This window comes from Sinohyriopsis cumingii, chromosome 16 (genome assembly GCF_028554795.1).
Source record: "Sinohyriopsis cumingii isolate HCF-2022 chromosome 16, ASM2855479v2, whole genome shotgun sequence".
Classification (NCBI taxonomy): Eukaryota; Metazoa; Mollusca; class Bivalvia; order Unionida; family Unionidae; genus Sinohyriopsis; species Sinohyriopsis cumingii.
This window is the reverse complement of record NC_142976.1, coordinates 13103981-13125562: the sequence shown is the minus strand read 5'-3', so window position 1 is coordinate 13125562 and position 21582 is coordinate 13103981. Positions and strand designations below refer to the sequence as shown.

At 34.8% G+C, this 21582-nt stretch overlaps 1 protein-coding gene across 4 annotated transcripts in view; it reads left to right on the top strand.

Annotated features, from left to right (window-relative positions):
• LOC149779962 (uncharacterized) overlaps nucleotides 1-21582 on the top strand; it is a 170316-nt gene that overhangs the window by 76124 nt on the left and 72610 nt on the right. The window contains exon 1 of one of the 4 annotated variants that reach the window (XM_089936674.1): nucleotides 3636-4446. The exons of the other annotated variants lie outside the window; for them this stretch is intronic. Within the exon in view, the coding sequence (XP_089792800.1) occupies nucleotides 4319-4446 (128 nt within the window). The 5' untranslated portion in view covers nucleotides 3636-4318. Of the gene's footprint in view, nucleotides 1-3635; nucleotides 4447-21582 lie in introns of those variants that run through there. 4 annotated transcript variants of the gene reach the window in all.

The window sequence follows — 21582 nt, the reverse complement described above, 5'->3', positions numbered from 1 at the left end:
AGTGGCGTCTGTATCGATGGTGTGGCATCCTTAGCAACCATCTGATATATATTGCTTGCTTATCTAGAATTTTAATCAAACGTGCATGTATTTGGAGTATTTTGAAGACTTGTTTTATCATACTTATGTCCCGGGTGATTCCCATACCAACACTGTGGTTTCCTAGGCAATAAAATTTAAAAAACTCATTTGATCTTCTCGAAGGACTGAGCCAATTTGAATCATGTTTGGTCAGACTATTTTCAGGACATGCTTATCAAATTTGTGTCCTGGATATCTCTCATACTACTATTGTTTCCATAACAACCATATGCAAAACCTTTTCTTGACCTGTTCTAAATAAAACTGAACCAATTTCGATCACAATTTGTAGGATTGTAAGTTTAAGACATATGTATTAGAAGTTTGTTAAAATGTCTCCATGAGCAATGAAGTGGCTACCATAGCAACCATATGGAAAAACTATTCAGCTTCTTAAAAAAACAAAAAACACCATCAGACTTGGCAAAAGTGTTGTCACTTGCTCTGTTACAAGTTTGTTTAGCGTAGCTCCTCTAACATATGTGTGGCTTCCTTAGTAAATGTATAGAAAACCTGTTTTCAGCTTCTTGTTTATAATGGCTGGGCCAGTTTTGATCGGACTTGGTGGAAGTGTTTCTTATAATATACATTAAGTAGCTGAGGCTAGAGCTCCGAAATATCATTAAGGCAAAAGAAGAGCTACGAGGTACATCCATGGCAAAATAATTTGAAGCAGTTTGTAACCAACCGAAAATATTCTTGTGTAAGAGTTCCTATGTTTACCGACATTTCTAAATGTGTAATAAATTGATCCCGTTTAATCAAAACGATAAGTAACTCAACTTTTTCCCAGAAGGTAGATGTGAGTTCCCAAATCTTATCCCCAGTCTTGCTCTGGTTTATAAAAAAAAAGAACCTATTATATGCATCGTATTAACGAAAAGAAGAAATGTATTGAGGTAAAAGAAAATATATCTACGTTCGAATTGAAAACCAACCCCAGTCCCCTCACAGCCATCGCTTACGAAGTTAGCAAGACCGGATCTGGCATAGGTAGCCCGCGGGATTTGTATATCATCACGTTAATTGATCTTATTAAAAGAAAGAAAATGGTATCACATGCTAAGTACATTCTCTGGATGATATTGTATACTCAGTATAAATTGATATACGTATTATGCAAAGTGTAAGCCATGCTGTCTTTAATATGTTGGCTGCCATTCAGGCATTCCATCAGCAAATTCATACTGTCTTTAAGATGTTGGCTGCCATTCAGGCATTCCTTCAGCATGTTCATACTGTCTTTAAGATGTTGGCTGCCATTCAGGCATTCCTTCAGTAAGTTCATACTGTCTATAAGATGTTGGCTGCCATTCATGCATTCCTTCAGCAAGTTTATACTGTCTTTAAGATGTTGGCTGCCATTCAGGCATTCCTTCAGCAAGTTCATACTGTCTTTACGATGTTGGCTGCCATTCAGGCATTCCATCAGCAAGTTCATCTGTCTTTACGATGATGGCTGCCTTTCAGGCATTCCATCAGCAAGTTCATACTGTCTTTAAGATGTTGGCTGCCATTCAGGCATTTCATCAGCAAGTTCATTTTGTAGCAGATATTACGTCACATTCGTAACTTCGAGGTCAGTCTTACCGATCACATCTCGGTATATTTGTTTTTAATCGCAGAAATGGTCGATGGGGTCTGAATAATTAACCCACATTGTCTTCATGACGTTGCATTTTTACTCCTAGATTGTTAAATTATGCCTGGAAATGTTTAATTAAAATGCATCAGCCACTGATGGTTCCGTCAAACAGACCCCTTCCTACTTGTTTACGCAACCCCGCCACTACCAGCAATACTCAAAGATATCTCTGGATCCCCCCCCCCCCCCCGTTAGTACACACTTCACTTGACAAAATACAATCGATCAAGTGAAGGAAAATTAGGTGCGTCGAGGGTAGACGGATTAAAACTGAGCGTCGTCAAGCGAACAACAGGAAAATTATTTAAGTATGGATTAAGTCACGATGGCTGCATGTTTGTTACGCTTTTCTAGTACATACTTAGCTAATAAACACATATAATCTAATGGATAATCTTATAAAACTCGAGCTCTGCTTGTAGTAAATAGATAATCTCCGTTACGTTTGAAATGTCGATCTTAGTCACATTTAGTCACGCGGGTGCTCGACGCGAGCTTAATGTTGAGAAGGGAAAAAAAATAATCCGAAAGATAAAGTCATACAGAGTAACAAAAGTACTATAAATTACTCCGATGGCCCGTCCTGACATACGACACTCTCTATCATACTATATAAGAGAGAAGGTGTATTGCTTCCAAATACTTGGTTCCATCCATGACCCTCGATTTCCTTCGTCTATTTCCGTCTTTAAAGGCACACGACCATACTGTATGGCTTGTTTTACTCCTGAGATATTTTTATATTCAAGCCATCATTGACCTTTCTGCGTTGTACCAAACTGAAGTTACTGGCTCCGAAACGTGCGAATTTTGCCTGCGGAGACAACGTCGCGCTCAGGCGACAACCGGTGAAAAGAGTTACATGTACCATGTTTGCGACTCTACGATACGTCCCTTCTTTAATTACAGAACAGTGGTAGAAGTAACTTTTTGCTTACCATTAACTCGATTCAACTTTAAGAATCCTGTTCCATGGAAGAATTAAACATTGTCTTATTCACTACACGCACATTGCATAAAAACTCTCATTTTCAAAACGTGCACTACGGGGCACACACGTCAACGGCCAAATATGATTGGCTCAAAAGGTTATACTTTAATGTATACTCTCATCAATTTAACACCTTCAAATGATTTCTAACACGATGTGATCATGTTATTACCTATTTTTGCCTGGGTACAAATAATCTACATCATGAAGCGGTTCTCTGATGCATGGATGTTATTTAAGTTTAACCTTTTGCATCTACCACTGTTTTGTAATTAAAGAAGGGATGTATCGTAGAGTCGCGAACTTGGTATATGTAGCTCCAGGAAATCAAAGTGCATATAGGCTGGCGTCTGATTATCATTTGCCTGGACGAAAAATAAATAAATAAATAAATAAATAAATTTAAAAAAAAAAATGAAACAAGCAAAAACTTTTCATGAAAGCATTAGACGCTATAATCCTGGATTGTATTGATTGGTTTGTTGATTCTTGTTGAAGTTATGGATGAATTCCAACTCTCATACATTCTGAGTTAAACATAACAATGATGGTTGAAACAGCTTTATAGCCCAATAAATTTGACCTTGACCAGAGAGAATTATGATGTCATACCCAGAATGCAGTTCCTTAGAAGAACTTACGCCTGTCTAAGAAACGGTGTCCACGCAGTGTTCTAATGTCCCATATAGCTCTTAAGCACGGATTTGTTCATCAAAATACTTACATGAAATAGTACATTAAAGTTCCATGCATTTTTGAAGTATAAAGATAGGTATTTAATATGTCTTTAAACTGACCATAAGTCTATTATTTCATCAATAAAATACACTCGTAATGCCGGTAAAATGAATATCGTGTGCAGATAAATATAGTACTGTAAATAATTTACGTTAGCTTCCAATTACACTCAGACTATGTTAAAAGCATTGTGAAACCTTTCATTGCTTACAATACGGTATTTGTTGACAAAGTTTACGGCTAGAGTGTTTAAAATGGTAATCATTAAGAGTGAACATTTAAGGCAAATAGACGGATCATTCTAAATTATAATGTATGTATGCACATTCGATCTACGTCTTGCGCATTATTTAATTTTAAATTCACCTTCCACTCTGTAAAATAATATGTACTAAGATTGAAATTGTGAATTTAGCAGCTGATCGTTATTTTGAGTGATTAGAAGTTTATATCAGCTTGTGTTGATCGTTTCTAGAAATCAGGATAAAAGGGACGACAGTTAATGAATTCTGACTTGACAGTTTAAGCCTCTATGGAAAAATGATATCTAAGAGGTATGATTTTGTGAACGTTGGATACTGCATCCATGGCTTTGAACATTGGACATTTGAGGGGATTAAGACATAAAATGACAATAAGAACGGGTAACTCCTGTCCACAATAGTGATATTGAACAATTTTATCCAGGATATATTTACAGGCCATTTGTCAAGTAGCAGTTCCTTGCCCCATATTACCGCTGATCTGAATACAGATAAGGGGCTGTTAGCGCCCCGACAGATAATATTACGCGACTGATGTGAAAAATATTGGATATATATATATATATCATCTTAAACACGTGTGATCTCGTATCTACATATATGTGCGATATGGAAATAAAGACAGAGGTACCAGATCCGAAGCAGTGTCATGTTGGAAATAAGATGAACAAGCTCAGCTTTGCTGCTTTGGCAAAGAAAGTTCTATTGGATAAAAAGGCTGAAGACAGGTAAGAGGTTTGGTTCTTGCTAGACTGATTATATGTGTGTAATCAAATTTCTTTATTATCTAATCTTGATTTCAAACTGAAATGAAAACAAAAAAAAAACCAGTGAAACTTGTAGTAACCTGTTTTAAGAGATCATCCTGTTATTAGAAACCCAACAATTATTAATTCATACCATATTTACTCTAATACAAAACACCTGTTTTAAGAAACCATAGATGGGAATGAAACAACCGAGGTCGCTGAAGCTGGTTGATCTCTTAATTCAGCTAACTTTTTATTATATTCAGTATTCAAATGACGTATTTTGGCCATAGAAAGAATACACAGAACTAGCAACAGCATATATTCAGCATTAAAATACCGTATTTGTCCATAGAAAAAATGCACAGAACTAGCAACATCATATATTCAGTATTAAATACCGTATTTGTCCATAGAAAGAATGCACAGAACTAGCAACATCATATATTCAGTATTAAAATACCGTATTTGTCCATAGAAAGAATGCACAGAACTAGCAACATCATATATTCAGTATTAAAATACCGTATTTGTCCATAGAAAGAATGCACGGAACTAGCAACATCATATATTCAGCATTAAAATACCGTATTTGTCCATAGAAAGAATACACGGAACTAGCAACAGCATATATTCAGCATTAAAATACCGTATTTGTCCATAGAAAGAATACACAGAACTAGCAACATCATATATTCAGTATTAAAATACCGTATTTGTCCATAGAAAAAATGCACAGAACTGGCAACGTCATATATTCAGCATTAAAATACCGTATTTATCCATAGAAAAAATGCACGGAACTAGCAACAGCATATATTCAGCATTAAAATACCGTATTTGTCCATAGAAAGAATACACGGAACTAGCAACATCATATATATTCAGCATTAAAATACCGTATTTGTCCATAGAAGGAATACACAGAACTAGTAACAGCATATATTCATTATTCAAATGCAGCATATATTCAAATAAATAGGTACAACTTGTAATGTCAAATCTCGGTGAATGTAGTTTTTTTTTATATAATACATTGTTTAGGTGAGTAACCTAGACAACGATATGTAGATGAGATGAAACTTGTGTTTGCGTTGACCATGATCCCAGGTATATAATGTGCCATGAAACCTGTGTATGCGTTGACCATGATCCCAGGTATATAATGTGCCATGGAACCTGTGTTTGCGTTGATCATGATCCCAGGTATATAACGTGCCATGAAACCTGTGTTTGCGTTGACCATGATCCCAGGTATATAATGTGCCATGGAACCTGTGTTTGCTTTGACCATGATCCCAGGTATATAATGTGCCATGAAACCTGTGTTTGCGTTGATCATGATCCCAAATGGGAAAATTGGATCCTATTTGTAACTAAAGAAAAGAGTGACAGCGTTTTATTGATGGAATTTCAGTCCTTTTACAGTCTTTGGAACACTCGTTACTGAAACTATGCACCTGATTATTTAGGTGCTGAATTCAAAGCACATTTTTAAAACACAAGTAGATCACGGTTCGCGTGGTTTTCTCCATACAGAAGCTTGCACCAAAGATACCAATTTAAAGTGACAAAAGCTTTACAATATGGTGTTTCCATAGGTTTACTGTGATAGTAACAGTAGTACCGCGAGTCCTTAATGCACAATCAGAACGCTAATTTAGCATGTGACCTTTAACGTTAACAGTTTATGGCAAACCGACCGAATTCGCCATATACCAGATACAGAGGGCCAAATATTTTACATTGAATATACTTCGAAGAAAAAAATAATTGTTTTTAAAAAAAAAAAATTTTATCAGATCTTACAAAATCCACAAATTTCACAAGTATATATTAAAATCGGTAAATTCGAAGTTTCAACTGACAATCAATATGCAAATCTAAATTGTGTAAACGGTTTTTAAGTAGCGGCATACCTTAATTAGCTGTAGATACTACATGCTTTAGACTATTGGTGAACTTTCCATTCTTGTGAAATATAAAGCCTAAATATTTGTATTCATCAACAACATCAGCATAGACATTTTATTTTAAATTTATATGTACGATCTTTATTTAACCAAATACAATAATTTTTTGTTTTCTCTGTATTGATTGTAAGTTTCCAGTTATTGCAATATCTACTAAACCTAACAAAAGTATATAGCCTGTCAGCAGGATTACCTGCGACAAGTATAATTTCATCAGCCTATAGAGGCAATTTAACATTTACCATAATTTCAAAACCAGTACATTTTGAGGATACAGCGCACACTCTATACCCATTTACTAGTAAAATGATTCTAGGTCAATTAAGAATAAGGAGAACAATAATGGCGATCCAATTTTCCCTTGTCTTACACCTATTTCACACGAGAAAACAAAAGCTGGGAAATTCATCATTTAAACAGATACATGATTTGATATTTACACAGACATATGATTTGATATTTAAACAGACACATGATTTGATATTTACACAGACATATGGTTTGATATTTAAACAGATGCATGAAATGATATTTACACAGACATATGATTTGATATTTAAACAGACGCATGATTTGATATTTACACAGACACATGAATTGATATTTACACAGATACATGAATTGATATTTACACAGACACATACATTGATATTTACACAGACATATGAATTGATATTTACACAGACACATTGTTTGATATTTACACAGACACATGATTTGATATTTACACATACATATGATTTGATATTTACACAGACACATGATTTGATATTTACACAGACACATGATTTGATATTTACACGGACATATGATTTGATATCATTATCAATACCTAATATAACATTAAAACATTTTCCTCTTACAATTTTTGCCGTAATCCAACTCCCTATACATCATCAAAGGCACTTTTGAAAGCATTAAAAGTACAATAAAGTTTCTGCTTGCAATGTCTAATAAGTTTTAGAAAATGCTGTACAAAGAAAGATATTGTCTATTATAGAATAGAACAGCCATTCCTGCTTGAGTTTCAGATGGTAATTTATTATCGTCAAGGAATTTAGAGAATCTTAAATTTAATATAGCGGTAAAACTTGACCAAAAGATTTAACTAAAGTAATAGGACTATATCTTGAGGTATCGGTTTTATCACCTTTCTGTTTATAAATTGCCAAATAAAAAACACTTGTAGTCCAACCATCTGGTACGATGCCAGTATTTAAGATTATGTTAAAGGGTTTTATATGTACATTTAACATTTCAGCAATTAAGCTTTTTGCATATTCATTTAACATATTATCAATTGAACTTGTTTGATTAGTATTTAGATTACTCAGTTTTTTTTAAATATTTCTTCAGCTGTAATTGGGTCACTCAGACAAGGGTTGTCTGCAACATCAGCCACTTGTACCGTTTCTGGGATTACTTGGTTGTCACTGTCTGTGGTCACTGAACTTATTTCTTTAAAATATTCAAAACATTCGTGCGATGACACATTTTAAAAATGTCTTTTCTTTCCGATAATATTTGTCGTATTCCAGTATCTCTTCGTATTTTTTGTTTGCAATGTGCGTATTTTCCTTTGCAATTATTTTTTTTTAATAAGGAGAGTAACATGTTGCGAGCCTTTTCTTATACTGTCTACTGCTTGGAAGCGTATTAACTTTGCTAGCTGCATTTTTTCTAATTTTGTAAACCCTCCTATAAAAGTGACAATGTTTTCTGGTTTTCCTACACTCATTGCAAAATCATGGCTTAGAGTCAATCTTTTTCTCACATACATTTGCAGAACTTTCACCTTTGTGTCATTCAGCTAAACTAATATAAATGTTGCTATATCGTTGATGAGTCTAGTTACATCGTCGATTTTTAACATTTATATACATTAGGATTTTTTCCACCTCGAATCCCACAATCTTATGGTTCGAATCCCACAATCTTATGGTTCTATTTTCTGTGATATAATCATCAGGTACGTGTATCTGATTTATTCAACTAAAGCGCAGTGAAAGTCTGGTAACAAAGGATTAAAATTAAGCACTTCAAGTTTTGTAACAATTGGAAACCACTTAAAGTTGATAATCAATTAAACTCTTATCACCGGATGTGCATTTTCCAATTTCATGTTTACAACCAACCTTCCGTTAGAAATTTTTCAGCTTGACATTAAAGTCACCAACGAGAAAACTATAACTAGAGTTCATTTACACACGTGTAGCATTTCATTCTGTACTTCAGTAAATGCTCTTTTATAGTCCAAAACTTCTGAGGGTATACCTACTGATCGAACATCGACAGGATCACTTAAAGTTATGTCTGTTTTTCTAATATTGATCCAGAAGTATGTATTCTGATTCTGATTCTGCAACATCTCTCTCTCTCTCTCTCTCTCTCCTATTCTAGTCCAGCACGTATTTGTTGAAAATAATTTATATTTAGTAAATGAAAGTGTCCGACTAAAGAAGGTTATAGATCTTGTAGGTAAGGGGGAAATGAACCATAACACGTTTTTTGAAAGGTACAGAGTTTATGGGAATTTTTTCTCCGATAATGAGAACCAACCAGTTTCTATGTGAATCTTGTTTGCAGAAACAATAGAGGCAAGTTCAGTTACAATTCTTCCCACTCCAAGCTGGAGACTTTCGAATCCCAATAAGTCGGAGGCAAAACAACTATTCCATATTGTATTAGCTTACTCTTTATACGAGGGATACAGTCTTTCTAATATTTCGCACCACGATTGTATTAATGAACTTACTTGTCTTTAACTCTTCCACCTAGCTACAAGCTTGTGTGTCATATACATCATATGCTTACATTCTTGTCAGTACCACACATACCTGTAAAAACCGTGTTAACTGACATACTAGTCACCCCTTGAAGCTTTACATTGATTTATTGGCTAAAGTGTTGCGAAACAACTCTTGAACTTTTTACCAGATAAGAATGCCTGCTTTTAGGCCAGATCAAATAGCCAGGATTAACCCAGTAAAACTTCTAACAGTTATATATATATATATATATATATATATATATATATATATATATATATATATATATATATATATAAAGATAGAGAGAAAGAGCACGTGACGCTATATAATATTCAACTAATGTAAAACGTGTACTTCAGTTACCTTATTTATAGCGATCAATCTGCAACTTTTTATTGGTTTACAGAAAATCAGTGGAGTGTAACATTATCTCTGTTATGACATGACAAAAAGTGGCCGTAAAAATATTATAAATAAGACAGTCTTGTTTTTCTGTGGTATGGTGACAATCTTATTTACTGTAAATTGAAGTCACGTGTAAGGTTACAAACGTACTTTTATAATTGTGTTGGAATTAAGAGTGAATCCTTATTGTCTAACGTGAGGAGCATGTTTCACTCTTCCAGTGGCGGCGGTGTCGTTATAAACATTGTTCAAGTTGTATTTACATTTTTGCAAGTGTGCATGCGTATGTGCACTTGTGTATGTGTGCATCAACACATAAACTCAAGAGAAGGGCCGGCTTACGCGGAACGCTTGGTAATTATACCCGGAGATTATGCTTTTGTGCGTTTAACACCCTTTTATTTTAGCACACGATAGGCTGGCTATACATGGCGGCTAGAATAACGGTGGAGGAAGTACCCGGGAAAAGCACGGTAAGAGCCACCACTCACGGGAAGCTACTGGCAAGCTTTCTCACAGATTCACACTGGCCGAGCCTTTGACTCGAACCTTGAGGACAGAGTTGAGATGGCAGTGATCGTTAAAGGTACTTCAGACGACTAAGCTACCCGGGGTCTATGACCACTTGGCCACCCCGGTCCCCATAAATGGAGATGCGTTCGCATTAGTATGAAGGCGTTCTTAATAGTGCATGCTGACTATTTGATTTTGTCAAGAAGTTGTGATGGTTTACAATATAGAGCAGATGCACGGACTATTGTTTGAAATGGAAGTTAATAATAAATACATCAAAGACGAAGGTCATATTTTTGTATATATAAAAAGTTTGAAAGATTGTTGAGTCGCGAATAACGTAAGATTTATTATGGTGAAACATAAATTGATATTGTTAGTAGATTTGTGCATTAGGAATTTTTTTGACGACTGGTGGTTGGTTTACAGAAGCAGTGAAACTTTCGTTTAAATTGACTGAGTACTATAATTCTCTGACATACAGTCCAGTATTCTGTGCAATTTATTTGACGTTCACGTTAGTGCAGTTATATTTTACATACAGACTTTAGCGCTCACCGTTCCGGATCACTGCCATCTCACCTCTGTCTGCGTGGGTTCGAGTCCAAGGCTCAGCTAGCGTGGGTACGTGGGAAAGCCTGCCAGTAGCTTTTCTTGGGTCGGTGGTTCTTCCCTGGGTTTTCCAGGGTTCTTCCTCCACCAGTTATACTGGCCGCCTATCTTGTGCTGAAAAAGAGCGTTAAACCCTAGAACAACAACAACAACAAATTAAACCCATATAAACTTTCACGGGTAGTTAAAATTAAATAACTTTAAGAAACACTTATCGATTAAAAGTTGAGTCAAGCTGCAAACAACATTTATCTATCGTCTCACCTCTTTGTGGGTTTGATTCTTGGCTAGACCAATGATCTGTCGTCTCACCTCTTTGTGGGTTTGAAAATGGCTAGACCAATGTGGGTATGCGAGAAAGCTTGCCAGTAGCTTTCGCAGCAGTTTCGCTGTGTCGGTGGCCCTCGTCATCCATATGCAGACTGCCGTGTGTTGACCTATCGTGTTCTAAAGCTACTGTTAAACTGCAAAAATTTCAAACTTTAAAAATGCAGCATGATTATCTGCAGTAACACCATCTTTCAACCAAACAAAATTTAGACATACAGAAAAAGACTTCCGTGACTTAAATAATTACGAAAACTAAATTTTCTCAAAATGTATTGAATATAATGATAATGTTACTTGAATTTATTGCTTTCCCTGAAGTTCTCAATCGCAAGAAGATGATCACATTAATAGTTTATAAAATGTGAAACCTTTGCACACCGATTCATTGCCTGCATTTTGACTTTTACGAGAGAGAGAGAGAGAGAGCATCTTTAAATTATACTGTTAAATTTTACGCAGGCAAATGATGACGATGATGGTTCATTTTAAGTGAAGAACAGTTCCAACCTGTTATTATTTCACTTTGACTCAGAATACTTGCCGTAATCTGCATGTATAATCTACCTTGTCTGTGTAGTTGATTAGAATCAACACATTATGGCAGAAGAATTGAATGGAATAAGAAGCAAAAATAAAATGAACACGGACCTTTTTTTATCGTCATGTTTACCCTTCCTCGGTTCCAGAACGTACCCATGCTTTGATGGCAGATTATCGTGAGTGATTTTATTACAGTATTTCATTTAAAGTTATACCTAAACTAGTTATGGCAACTAAATATGCTAAATATGATAAGATATAACATTAACTTTAAGAATGCTCTCTTTTGCTTCTTTCTTTTCTTTTTTTTCTTTTTTTTTTTTTGTTGCAAATCTTTAGCACTTACAGTTATTTTGGTAGCATTATACTCTTTGTGAAAAATATTTCTATCCCAGCCAGTTTAGTATACATCAGAAAAAATATGATATTTGTAAGATATTAAAACACGGTTTACCTGCTGTACGTAGAGAAAACTGCAAGTCTATATATACTGAACAAAAATATTTGCACCCCAGAGACAAGAATGTATACTATTTGATAGCTAGTCCCGTGTTCTGTCTGTGTGTCAATTAACATTATTTTTAAATGTACTTATTTATGATGGGTAATTCTAACGCGTAGATTTATCTATAGAAATAGACAGGGGGCAATAACTTGACAATGAAGTGGCATGCTAATATTGGACTCTGGACCCAGCGGGCACTATACCTGGGTCATATCTTGCAAGCCTGCTGCGGGGCCGATTCTTGTTCTAAACTATTTTTCATGAGATAAAGTGAATGAAGCTTTTTACGTGTACAATTCATTAAGTTAATGCAACGTTTTAGGTGTACAATTCATAAAGTGCACACCCGCATCTTCGAAATGACATATGATATAATTATTTTGTACAATGTGTTTAGCGAACAATCAACCAGAAAAGGAGACCCTGCTGAGCTTGACAAAGTCTAAACAAAGTGATATCAATATTAATTCCAAATTTGGGATCAAACTTTCTCCCTGAATACATATTCCTTTCTTTATTGATTTCTCTCCTAGAGATAGGTCCTCCTTTGTTTATTTCTATTTTCTCCACTGAGAATGCTCTTTAAATAAATTGAAATTGGTTTTGAAATGATTCACCTGCTTAGAGCATGCATGGATAAGATCTCGTTGAACCGATGCAAAATGCTTTTGTTTGTTAATAAGGACAGTTAGCAGACTGGTAGCAGATTTAAGACAAGCTAGTCCGATTAGTTTACAGGAGTTTATTATCTATTACAATGGTGAAATGGGGATTAAGTTTCGTCAACTCTTGTTCTAGGTTATATTTTATTTGTGATTGGTTGAACTGTTGTATTGTCCTTTGTTGACGGCAACAAATATGAAAAATATTAAATAAGATTATTTGAAATCTAGTAAGACCAATTCATGGATTCTTTATTTGCACAGTGCCCCTCATTGAAAATTACTATCATGGAGTTTAACTGCAAACTTATGGAGATTGTAGATTCGATCTTTTTCTGTTGGTTTCAGAATACTTTATTCAGCTTAGTTCTCTCTCAAACTGAAGATGGACTATAAAGCATGCAGAAACAAGTAGAAACCGAACTTGTAGATAATTACAGTCCACAGCATTCAATTGCTGCACAAAAGATTGACTCACAAAAGCCAGATTTACTGGCAAAAGGAACACAAATAGCGTGCACAACATCGTCGACTGCTCAGTCTCAACAAATCTTGGATTTTTTGAAGAGTCCACGGCAACGAGTAGACTCTTCGAATTCCAAACTGTCACGCTCCGATTCACATAATAAAATTCATTCGGATTCGTTAAAAAAGGAGTGGTATGTATATTGTTTCTTTTATGGCAACACACACACACACACACACTGAACAATATCTGATTTATATGGAATATTCACGAAGTGTTAAATCCTTATTCAGAAATTTATTTTTTGTTGTTTTTTGTTTGTTTGTTTTGGGGGTTCTTTTGTGTGTACATTATGTACTTATAATTCGAATGCAGATACAAACAACATCGAGTCTGATCTGCCACAGCAGAATGCGCCGTAAGTTCGATGCCTGTGTTGTTTCTTTACTGATTAGTCGAGACAAACTGCATAAACCCAGGTCTACCGATATTTCATAATTTTAAAGAGACTAAATCTGACAACCTAATATATACTGATAGTATGGAATATGATGCAGTTGTGTTCTATGATCTAACTCTAGCATGCATATAGGGAAGACAACCAGTTCATCATTTTAATAGGAGAAATCACAAATCTCTGAGATAGTACAACATATCTGAAAACATCATATTAGCCTTATGTTAAACAAATAGGTTTTTTTTTCAAATTATTTAAAGCAGCTTTGTGTCTTAAAACTTGTAGTGAAGTAATCTATTGCTTACAACATATCTGAAAACATCATATTAGCCTTATGTTAAACAAATAGGTTTTTTTTTCAAATTATTTAAAGCAGCTTTGTGTCTTAAAACTTGTAGTGAAGTAATCTATTGCATCACTTTTGATAAAATATCTAAACTAGAGACCTCCATATTTACCTTCTGACAGACTTAGTACAAATAATTAATGGTTAACAGTGTCAGTTTTGTTTCTTTGACACAATCTTCTGGTTTTATCCCCAATCTCCAGGATTAACTTTAATTTTAAATATGTGTGTGCTAAGAGGTTCATTATAGCACTATATTTAAAAAATACTGACACTCAGAAATTTGACTGCATTTTTTAAATCATTCTAAATTAGCACCATTATATTCACATTTCGCCGTAAAAGTGACTAGTGTTATAAGCGAGGATGCCTTTCAATGGGGATCATGCTTCAACAAAGCTGTCTTGATACTGCATTTAAACACAAAATAGATTATTTAGTCTTATGAAAACATACGATAATTGTTTCTGCTGAGCCAAGAAAGAAAATTAAAGAAAGCTATTATGAAATACATTTAAAGAAATTAGTAGCAATCATATAAAAATGCTGAGTAATTTAATAGCATCCATGAAAATATCACGTTATAACAAGAGCAGCGGTATACAGAATGGCTTAATAACAAGGAATATAAACAGTTTAATCTGAAGAAAAATACACCCAACACTAAATCTCTTTTGACTCAGATCTTCCATTGCTTTATAATGGACACCCAAGTACAAATAGCCTCTAATGCACCCCAACTACACACAGCCAAGACTTCAATCTGTGATTTCATTATAATGCAAACATAACTACAAACTAGGCTCCAATCTGTGATTTCATTATAATGCAAACATAACTGCAACCTAGACTCCAATCTTTGATTTCATTATAATGCAAACATAACTACAACCTAGACTCCAATCTGTGATTTCATTATAATGCAAACATAACTGCAACCTAGACTCCAGTCTGTGATTTCATTATAATGCAAACATAACTGCAATCTAGACTCCAGTCTGTGATTTCATTATAATGCAAACATAACTGCAATCTAGACTCCAGTCTGTGATTTCATTATAATGCAAACATAACTACAACCTAGACTCCAATCTGTGATTTCATTATAATGCAAACATAACTACAACCTAGACCCCAATCTGTGATTTCATTATAATGCAAACATAACTACAACCTAGACTCCAGTCTGTGATTTCATTATAATGCAAACATAACTACAACCAAGAGTCCAATCTGTGATTTCATTATAATGCAGACATAACTACAACCTAGACTCCAGTCTGTGATTTCATTATAATGCAGACATAACTACAACCTAGACTCCAGTCTGTGATTTCATTATAATGCAAACATAACTACAACCTAGACTCCAGTCTGTGATTTCATTATAATGCAAACATAACTACAACCTAGACTCCAGTCTGTGATTTCATTATAATGCAAACATAACTACAACCTAGACTCCAATCTGTGATTTCATTATAATGCAAACATAACTACAACCTAGATTCCAATCTGTGATTTCATTATAATGCAAACATAACTACAACCTAGATTCCAATCTGTGATTTCATTATAATGCAAACATAACTTCAACCTAGACTCCAATCTGTGATTTCATGATTTCATTATAATGCAGACATAACTACAACCTAGACTCCAATCTGTGATTTCATTATAATGCAGACATAACTACAACCTAGACTCCAATCTGTGATTTCATTATAATGCAGACATAACTACAACCTAGACTCCAATCTGTGATTTCATTATAATGCAAACATAACTACAACCTAGATTCCAATCTGTGATTTCATTATAATGCAAACATAACTACAACCTAGATTCCAATCTGTGATTTCATTATAATGCAAACATAACTACAACCTAGATTCCAATCTGTGATTTCATTATAATGCAAACATAACTACAATCTAGATTCCAATCTGTGATTTCATTATAATGCAAACATAACTACAACCTAGACTCCAATCTGTGATTTCATTATAATGCAAACATAACTACAACCTAGACTCCAGTCTGTGATTTCATTATAATGCAAACATAACTACAACCTAGACTCCAGTCTGTGATTTCATTATAAAGCAAACATAACTACAACCTAGACTCCAATATGTGATTTCATTATAATGCAAACATAACTACAACCTAGACTCCAATATGTGATTTCATTATAATGCAAACATAACTAAAACAATACAGACCAATCTTTCAGTGCTTTATAATGCACCCTAACTACAGACAGTCTAGACTCAGTCATGTCATTCCACTATAATGGACACAATACTACAGACAGTCTAGACTCAGTCATGTCATTCCACTATAATGGACACATTACTACAGACAGTCTAGACTCAGTCATGTCATTCCACTATAATGGACACAATACTACAGACAGTCTAGACTCAGTCATGTCATTCCACTAAAATGGATACATTACTACAGACAGTCTAGACTCAGTCATGTCATTCCACTATAATGGACACATTACTACAGACAGTCTAGACTCAGTCATGTCATTCCACTATAATGGACACAATACTACAGACAGTCTAGACTCAGTCATGTCATTCCACTATAATGGACACAATACTACAGACAGTCTAGACTCAGTCATGTCATTCCACTATAATGGACACAATACTACAGACAGTCTAGACTCAGTCATGTCATTCCACTATAATGGACACATTACTACAGACAGTCTAGACTCAGTCATGTCATTCCACTATAATGGACACAATACTACAGACAGTCTAGACTCAGTCATGTCATTCCACTATAATGGACACATTACTACAGACAGTCTAGACTCAGTCATGTCATTCCACTATAATGGACACATTAATACAGACAGTCTAGACTCAGTCATGTCATTCCACTATAATGGACACAATACTACAGACAGTCTAGACTCAGTCATGTCATTCCACTATAATGGACACAATACTACAGACAGTCTAGACTCAGTCATGTCATTCCACTATAATGGACACATTACTACAGACAGTCTAGACTCAGTCATGTCATTCCACTATAATGGACACAATACTACAGACAGTCTAAACTCAGTCATGTCATTCCACTATAATGGACACATTAATACAAATAGTCTAGACTCAGTCATGTCATTTCACTATAATGGACACATTACTACAGACAGTCTAGACTCAGACATGTCATTCCACTATAATGGACACATTAATACAGACAGTCTAGACTCAGTCATGTCATTCCACTATAATGGACACATAACTACAAACAGTTTAGACTCAGTCATGTCATTCCACTATAATGGACACATTACGACAAACAGTCTAGACTCAGTAAAATAGTATCAGTAGATTGTGATGCATGACTATGCCTGTGTTATACAGGAACTGTGTTATAATGTATTGTATTACATAGTAAAATAGAATCAATAGACTGTGATGCATGACTATGCCTGTATTATACAGGAACTGTGTTATAATGTATTGTATCACATAGTAAAATAGAATCAATAGACTGTGATGCATGACTATGCCTGTGTTATACAGGAACTGTGTTATAATGTATTGTATTACATAGTATCAATAGACTGTGATGCATGACTATGCCTGTGTTATACAGGAACTATGTTATAATGTATTGTATTGCATAGTAAAATAGAATCAATAGACTGTGATGCATGACTATGCCTGTGTTATACAGGAACTGTGTTATAATGTATTGTATCACATAGTAAAATAGTATCAGTAGATTGTGATCCATGACTATGCCTGTGTTATACAGGAATTGTGTTATAATGTATTGTATTACATAGTAAAATAGAATCAATAGACTATGATACATGACTATACATGTATAAGTATTATATCAGAAACCATTTTATGATGTTTTGTATTATGTAGTAAAAAGAGAATCATTAATATGTGATCCATGACTATATTTGTGTTATATTAAGAATGATGTTTTACTTTGGTGTATTACATGGTAAAATAGAACCAATATAATGTTATCCATGATTATACCCATGTTATATCAAGTACCGTCTTATAATGGGATGTATTAAATGGTAAAATAGAACCAGTAGAATGTCATCCATGCCTATAACTGTGTTATATCAAGTACAAGTACTATCTTATACTGGGATGTATTAAATGGTAAAATAGAACCAGCAGAATGTTATCCATGATTATACCCATGTTATATCAAGTACTATCTTATACTGGGGTGTATTAAATGGTAAAATAGAACCAGTAGAATGTTATCCATGATTATACCTGTGTTATGTCATGTTCCATCTTATACTGGGATGTATTAAATGGTAAAATAGAACCAATAGACAGTTATCCATGATTATACCCATGTTATATCAAGTATCATCTTATACTGGGATGTATTAAATGGTAAAATAGAACAAGCAGAATGTTATCCATGATTATACCCATGTTATATCAAGTACTATCTTATACTTGGGTGTATTAAATGGTAAAATAGAACAAGCAGAATGTTATCCATGATTATACCCATGTATATCAAGTACTATCTTATACTGGGGTGTATTAAATGGTAAAATAGAACCAGTAGAATGTTATCCACGATTATACTTATATTATATTTGTCCTACATCAAGTAGCATATTCTACTGGGATGCAAATTAAATGGTCAAATATAACTAGTAATGTTATCCACGACTATGCTTGTGTTATTAGGAACCATGTTATACTGGCTGGTATCCATGACTATGCTTGTGTTATTAGGAACCATGTTATACTGGCTGGTATCCATGACTATGCTTGTGTTATTTTAGGAACCATGTTATACTGGCTGGTTTAAACTGTGGGACCACTGCATAGTTACACAACTGCAGGTTATTGAGATGGAGATCAGGTCAGATGGAATAGCACTGCATTCCCCCTGACAAACAGCTACAGCCCAAAGAAGCAGCCATTTTTTTATTTCTTTCAAACAGTAGGGGGAGAGGTTATAAATATCAATTAGTATTTGCTGAAAAATATAATAGTGCTGTGTGTGTAGTTTGTGTACCAGTAAGCCTGGGAATGTCATTGGTTTTCAAGGTGAGCAAAGGCCTAGTTTTAGATAAACTCAGAAGGTGCATAGTATGTTCTTTTCTTCTTCTTCCTTCTCCAGAAATATGGGATTCTTCATCAGAATAAGTATACCCTGTATATTAAAGCTCTCTTTAAGCACTTCCTACGTATCTATGGCCTTCAAATGCAAGTCTTGTGCCCTCAGTATTCAACAACTGTGCATCCTTTGGACCTTCAAATGCTAGTCTTAGGCCTGCAATATTCAAATTTGTGCATGCTGTGGACCTTTAAAAAAATGCTAGTTTTCAGCCTACAATGTTTAAAACTGTGCATGTTGTGGATCTTCAGATGCAAGTCTTGGGCCTGCAATATTCAAAACTGTGCATCCTTTTTATCTTCAAATGCTAGTCTTATGCCTGTAATATTCAAAACTGTGCAGCCTGTGGATCTTCCAATGCAAGGCTTGGGCCTACAATATTCAAAACTGTGCATGCTGTGGATCTTCAAATGCAAGTCTTGGGCCTGCAATATTCAAAACTGCATGATGTGGATCTTCAAATGCTAGTCTTAGGCCTGTAATATTCAAAACTGTGCAGCCTGTGGATCTTCCAATGCAAGGCTTGGGCCTGCAATATTCAAAACTGCATCCTGTGGATCTTCAAATGCTAGTCTTGGGCCTGCAATATTCAAAATTGCATGCTGTGGATCTTCAAATGCTAGTTTTGGGGCTACAATATTCAAAACTGCATGATGTGGATCTTCAAATGCAAGTCTTAGGCCTACAATATTCAAAACTGCATCCTGTGGATTTTCAAATGCTAGTCTTAGGCTTGCAATCTTCAAAACTGTGCATGTTGTTGATCTTCAAATGCAAGTCTTAGGCCTACAATATTCAAAACTGCATGATGTGGATCTTCAAATGCTAGTCTTAGGCCTACAATATTCAAAACTGCATGCTGTGGATCTTCAAATGCAAGTCTTAGGCCTGCAGTATTCAAAACTGCATGATGTGGATCTTCAAATGCTAGTCTTAGGCCTGCAATCTTCAAAACTGTGCATGTTGTGGATCTTCAAATGCAAGTCTTAGGCCTACAATATTCAAAACTGCATGATGTGGATTTTCAAATGCAAGTCTTAGGCCTGCAGTATTCAAAACTGTGTGTGCTGTGGATCTTCAAATGCAAGTCTTAGGCCTGCAATATTCAAAACTGTGCATGCTGTGGACCTTAAAATGCAAGTTATAGACCCCCCAATATGTAAAGACTGCACATCTGGCAGACCTTCAAATGCAAGTCTTGGACTCCAAATGTTCAAAGTCTGTGCATCTTGTGGACCTTCAAATGCTAGCCATGGACTGTCAGTGTTCTAAGATTATACAACCTGTGGACTTTCCAGTGCCTGTCTTGGAACCCCATTGTTCATAAAGACTATACATTCTTTTGGACCTTCAGATGATAGTCCTGGCCCCCCACTGTTTTGAAACATCCTTTGAAATCAGTTCTAGACCCTATATTTTCTGAAATCATGAATTATATCTTGGTTATATGAGGATAAAACCGTCTTTGACAAGAAGAATTGTTATTTACAGAATGAAGAAGATGAAGTGATTCCAAGAGATAGTAATAAATACAGTCAATATGATTTCCTAAAGCAAAGTTATTAATTTGCCTTGAATGTTATGATTTTATGCCCTCTTTTCTCACTTGCAGCCCTTGTTTTCCTCCTAGATGCCCCAGTTTTCCCCTTAGAAGGCCCAGTTTCTCAAGACTGAGGGCCCAGGACTGCAAGTGTAAAAACAGTATATACAACTCTGAAATCACTGTGGGAGTAGTTAAAAAATAAGAGTTTCTCCATCTCTATATATTTGAATGAACAGTCCCAGGATTTTATTATTGAGAGAAAATGTAAAATAAATTCCAGGGATGCACCATGTCTTTATGAATTATTTTAGAAAGACTAGCAGAAAGTGAGGATTTTAAATCATTTATTTTAAAATAAAATTTTAGTTTGCATTAGCAGCATGTCCTTGGTGTTTTTATTAATGTTCCAGTAATTTAAATTTAGTTTATTGTTACTAAAATTTGCTGGATAATGGCTATGGTAACAGCCTGAAATGGCATTAATTCCTATATCATTATATAAAACTTTAAATGCAAGATCATTAGTCCAGGGGTTGTCAACATTCTCTCAATCAATATGCTCCATTCCCTCTATCATAAAACTTTGTTTAGTGTTTTGAAAAAGAAAGGTTACTCTAAGGTTACAGTTAAACTGTACTTGAAATGGACAGTCCTACCTTTTGATTGGTCAGAATATTCTCAAGCAAGATTTGAGTAAAGCTTTATAATCAATTGGCATGACATTTGTGTCTGGGGTTGGTTGGGGTAGATGGTAAAAAGTCCATGCTTTGTTTACATAAAATATTTAGTGTACCCTGTTTCTGGATCAGTCCAAGCTTTGTTGGCATAAATATTTATT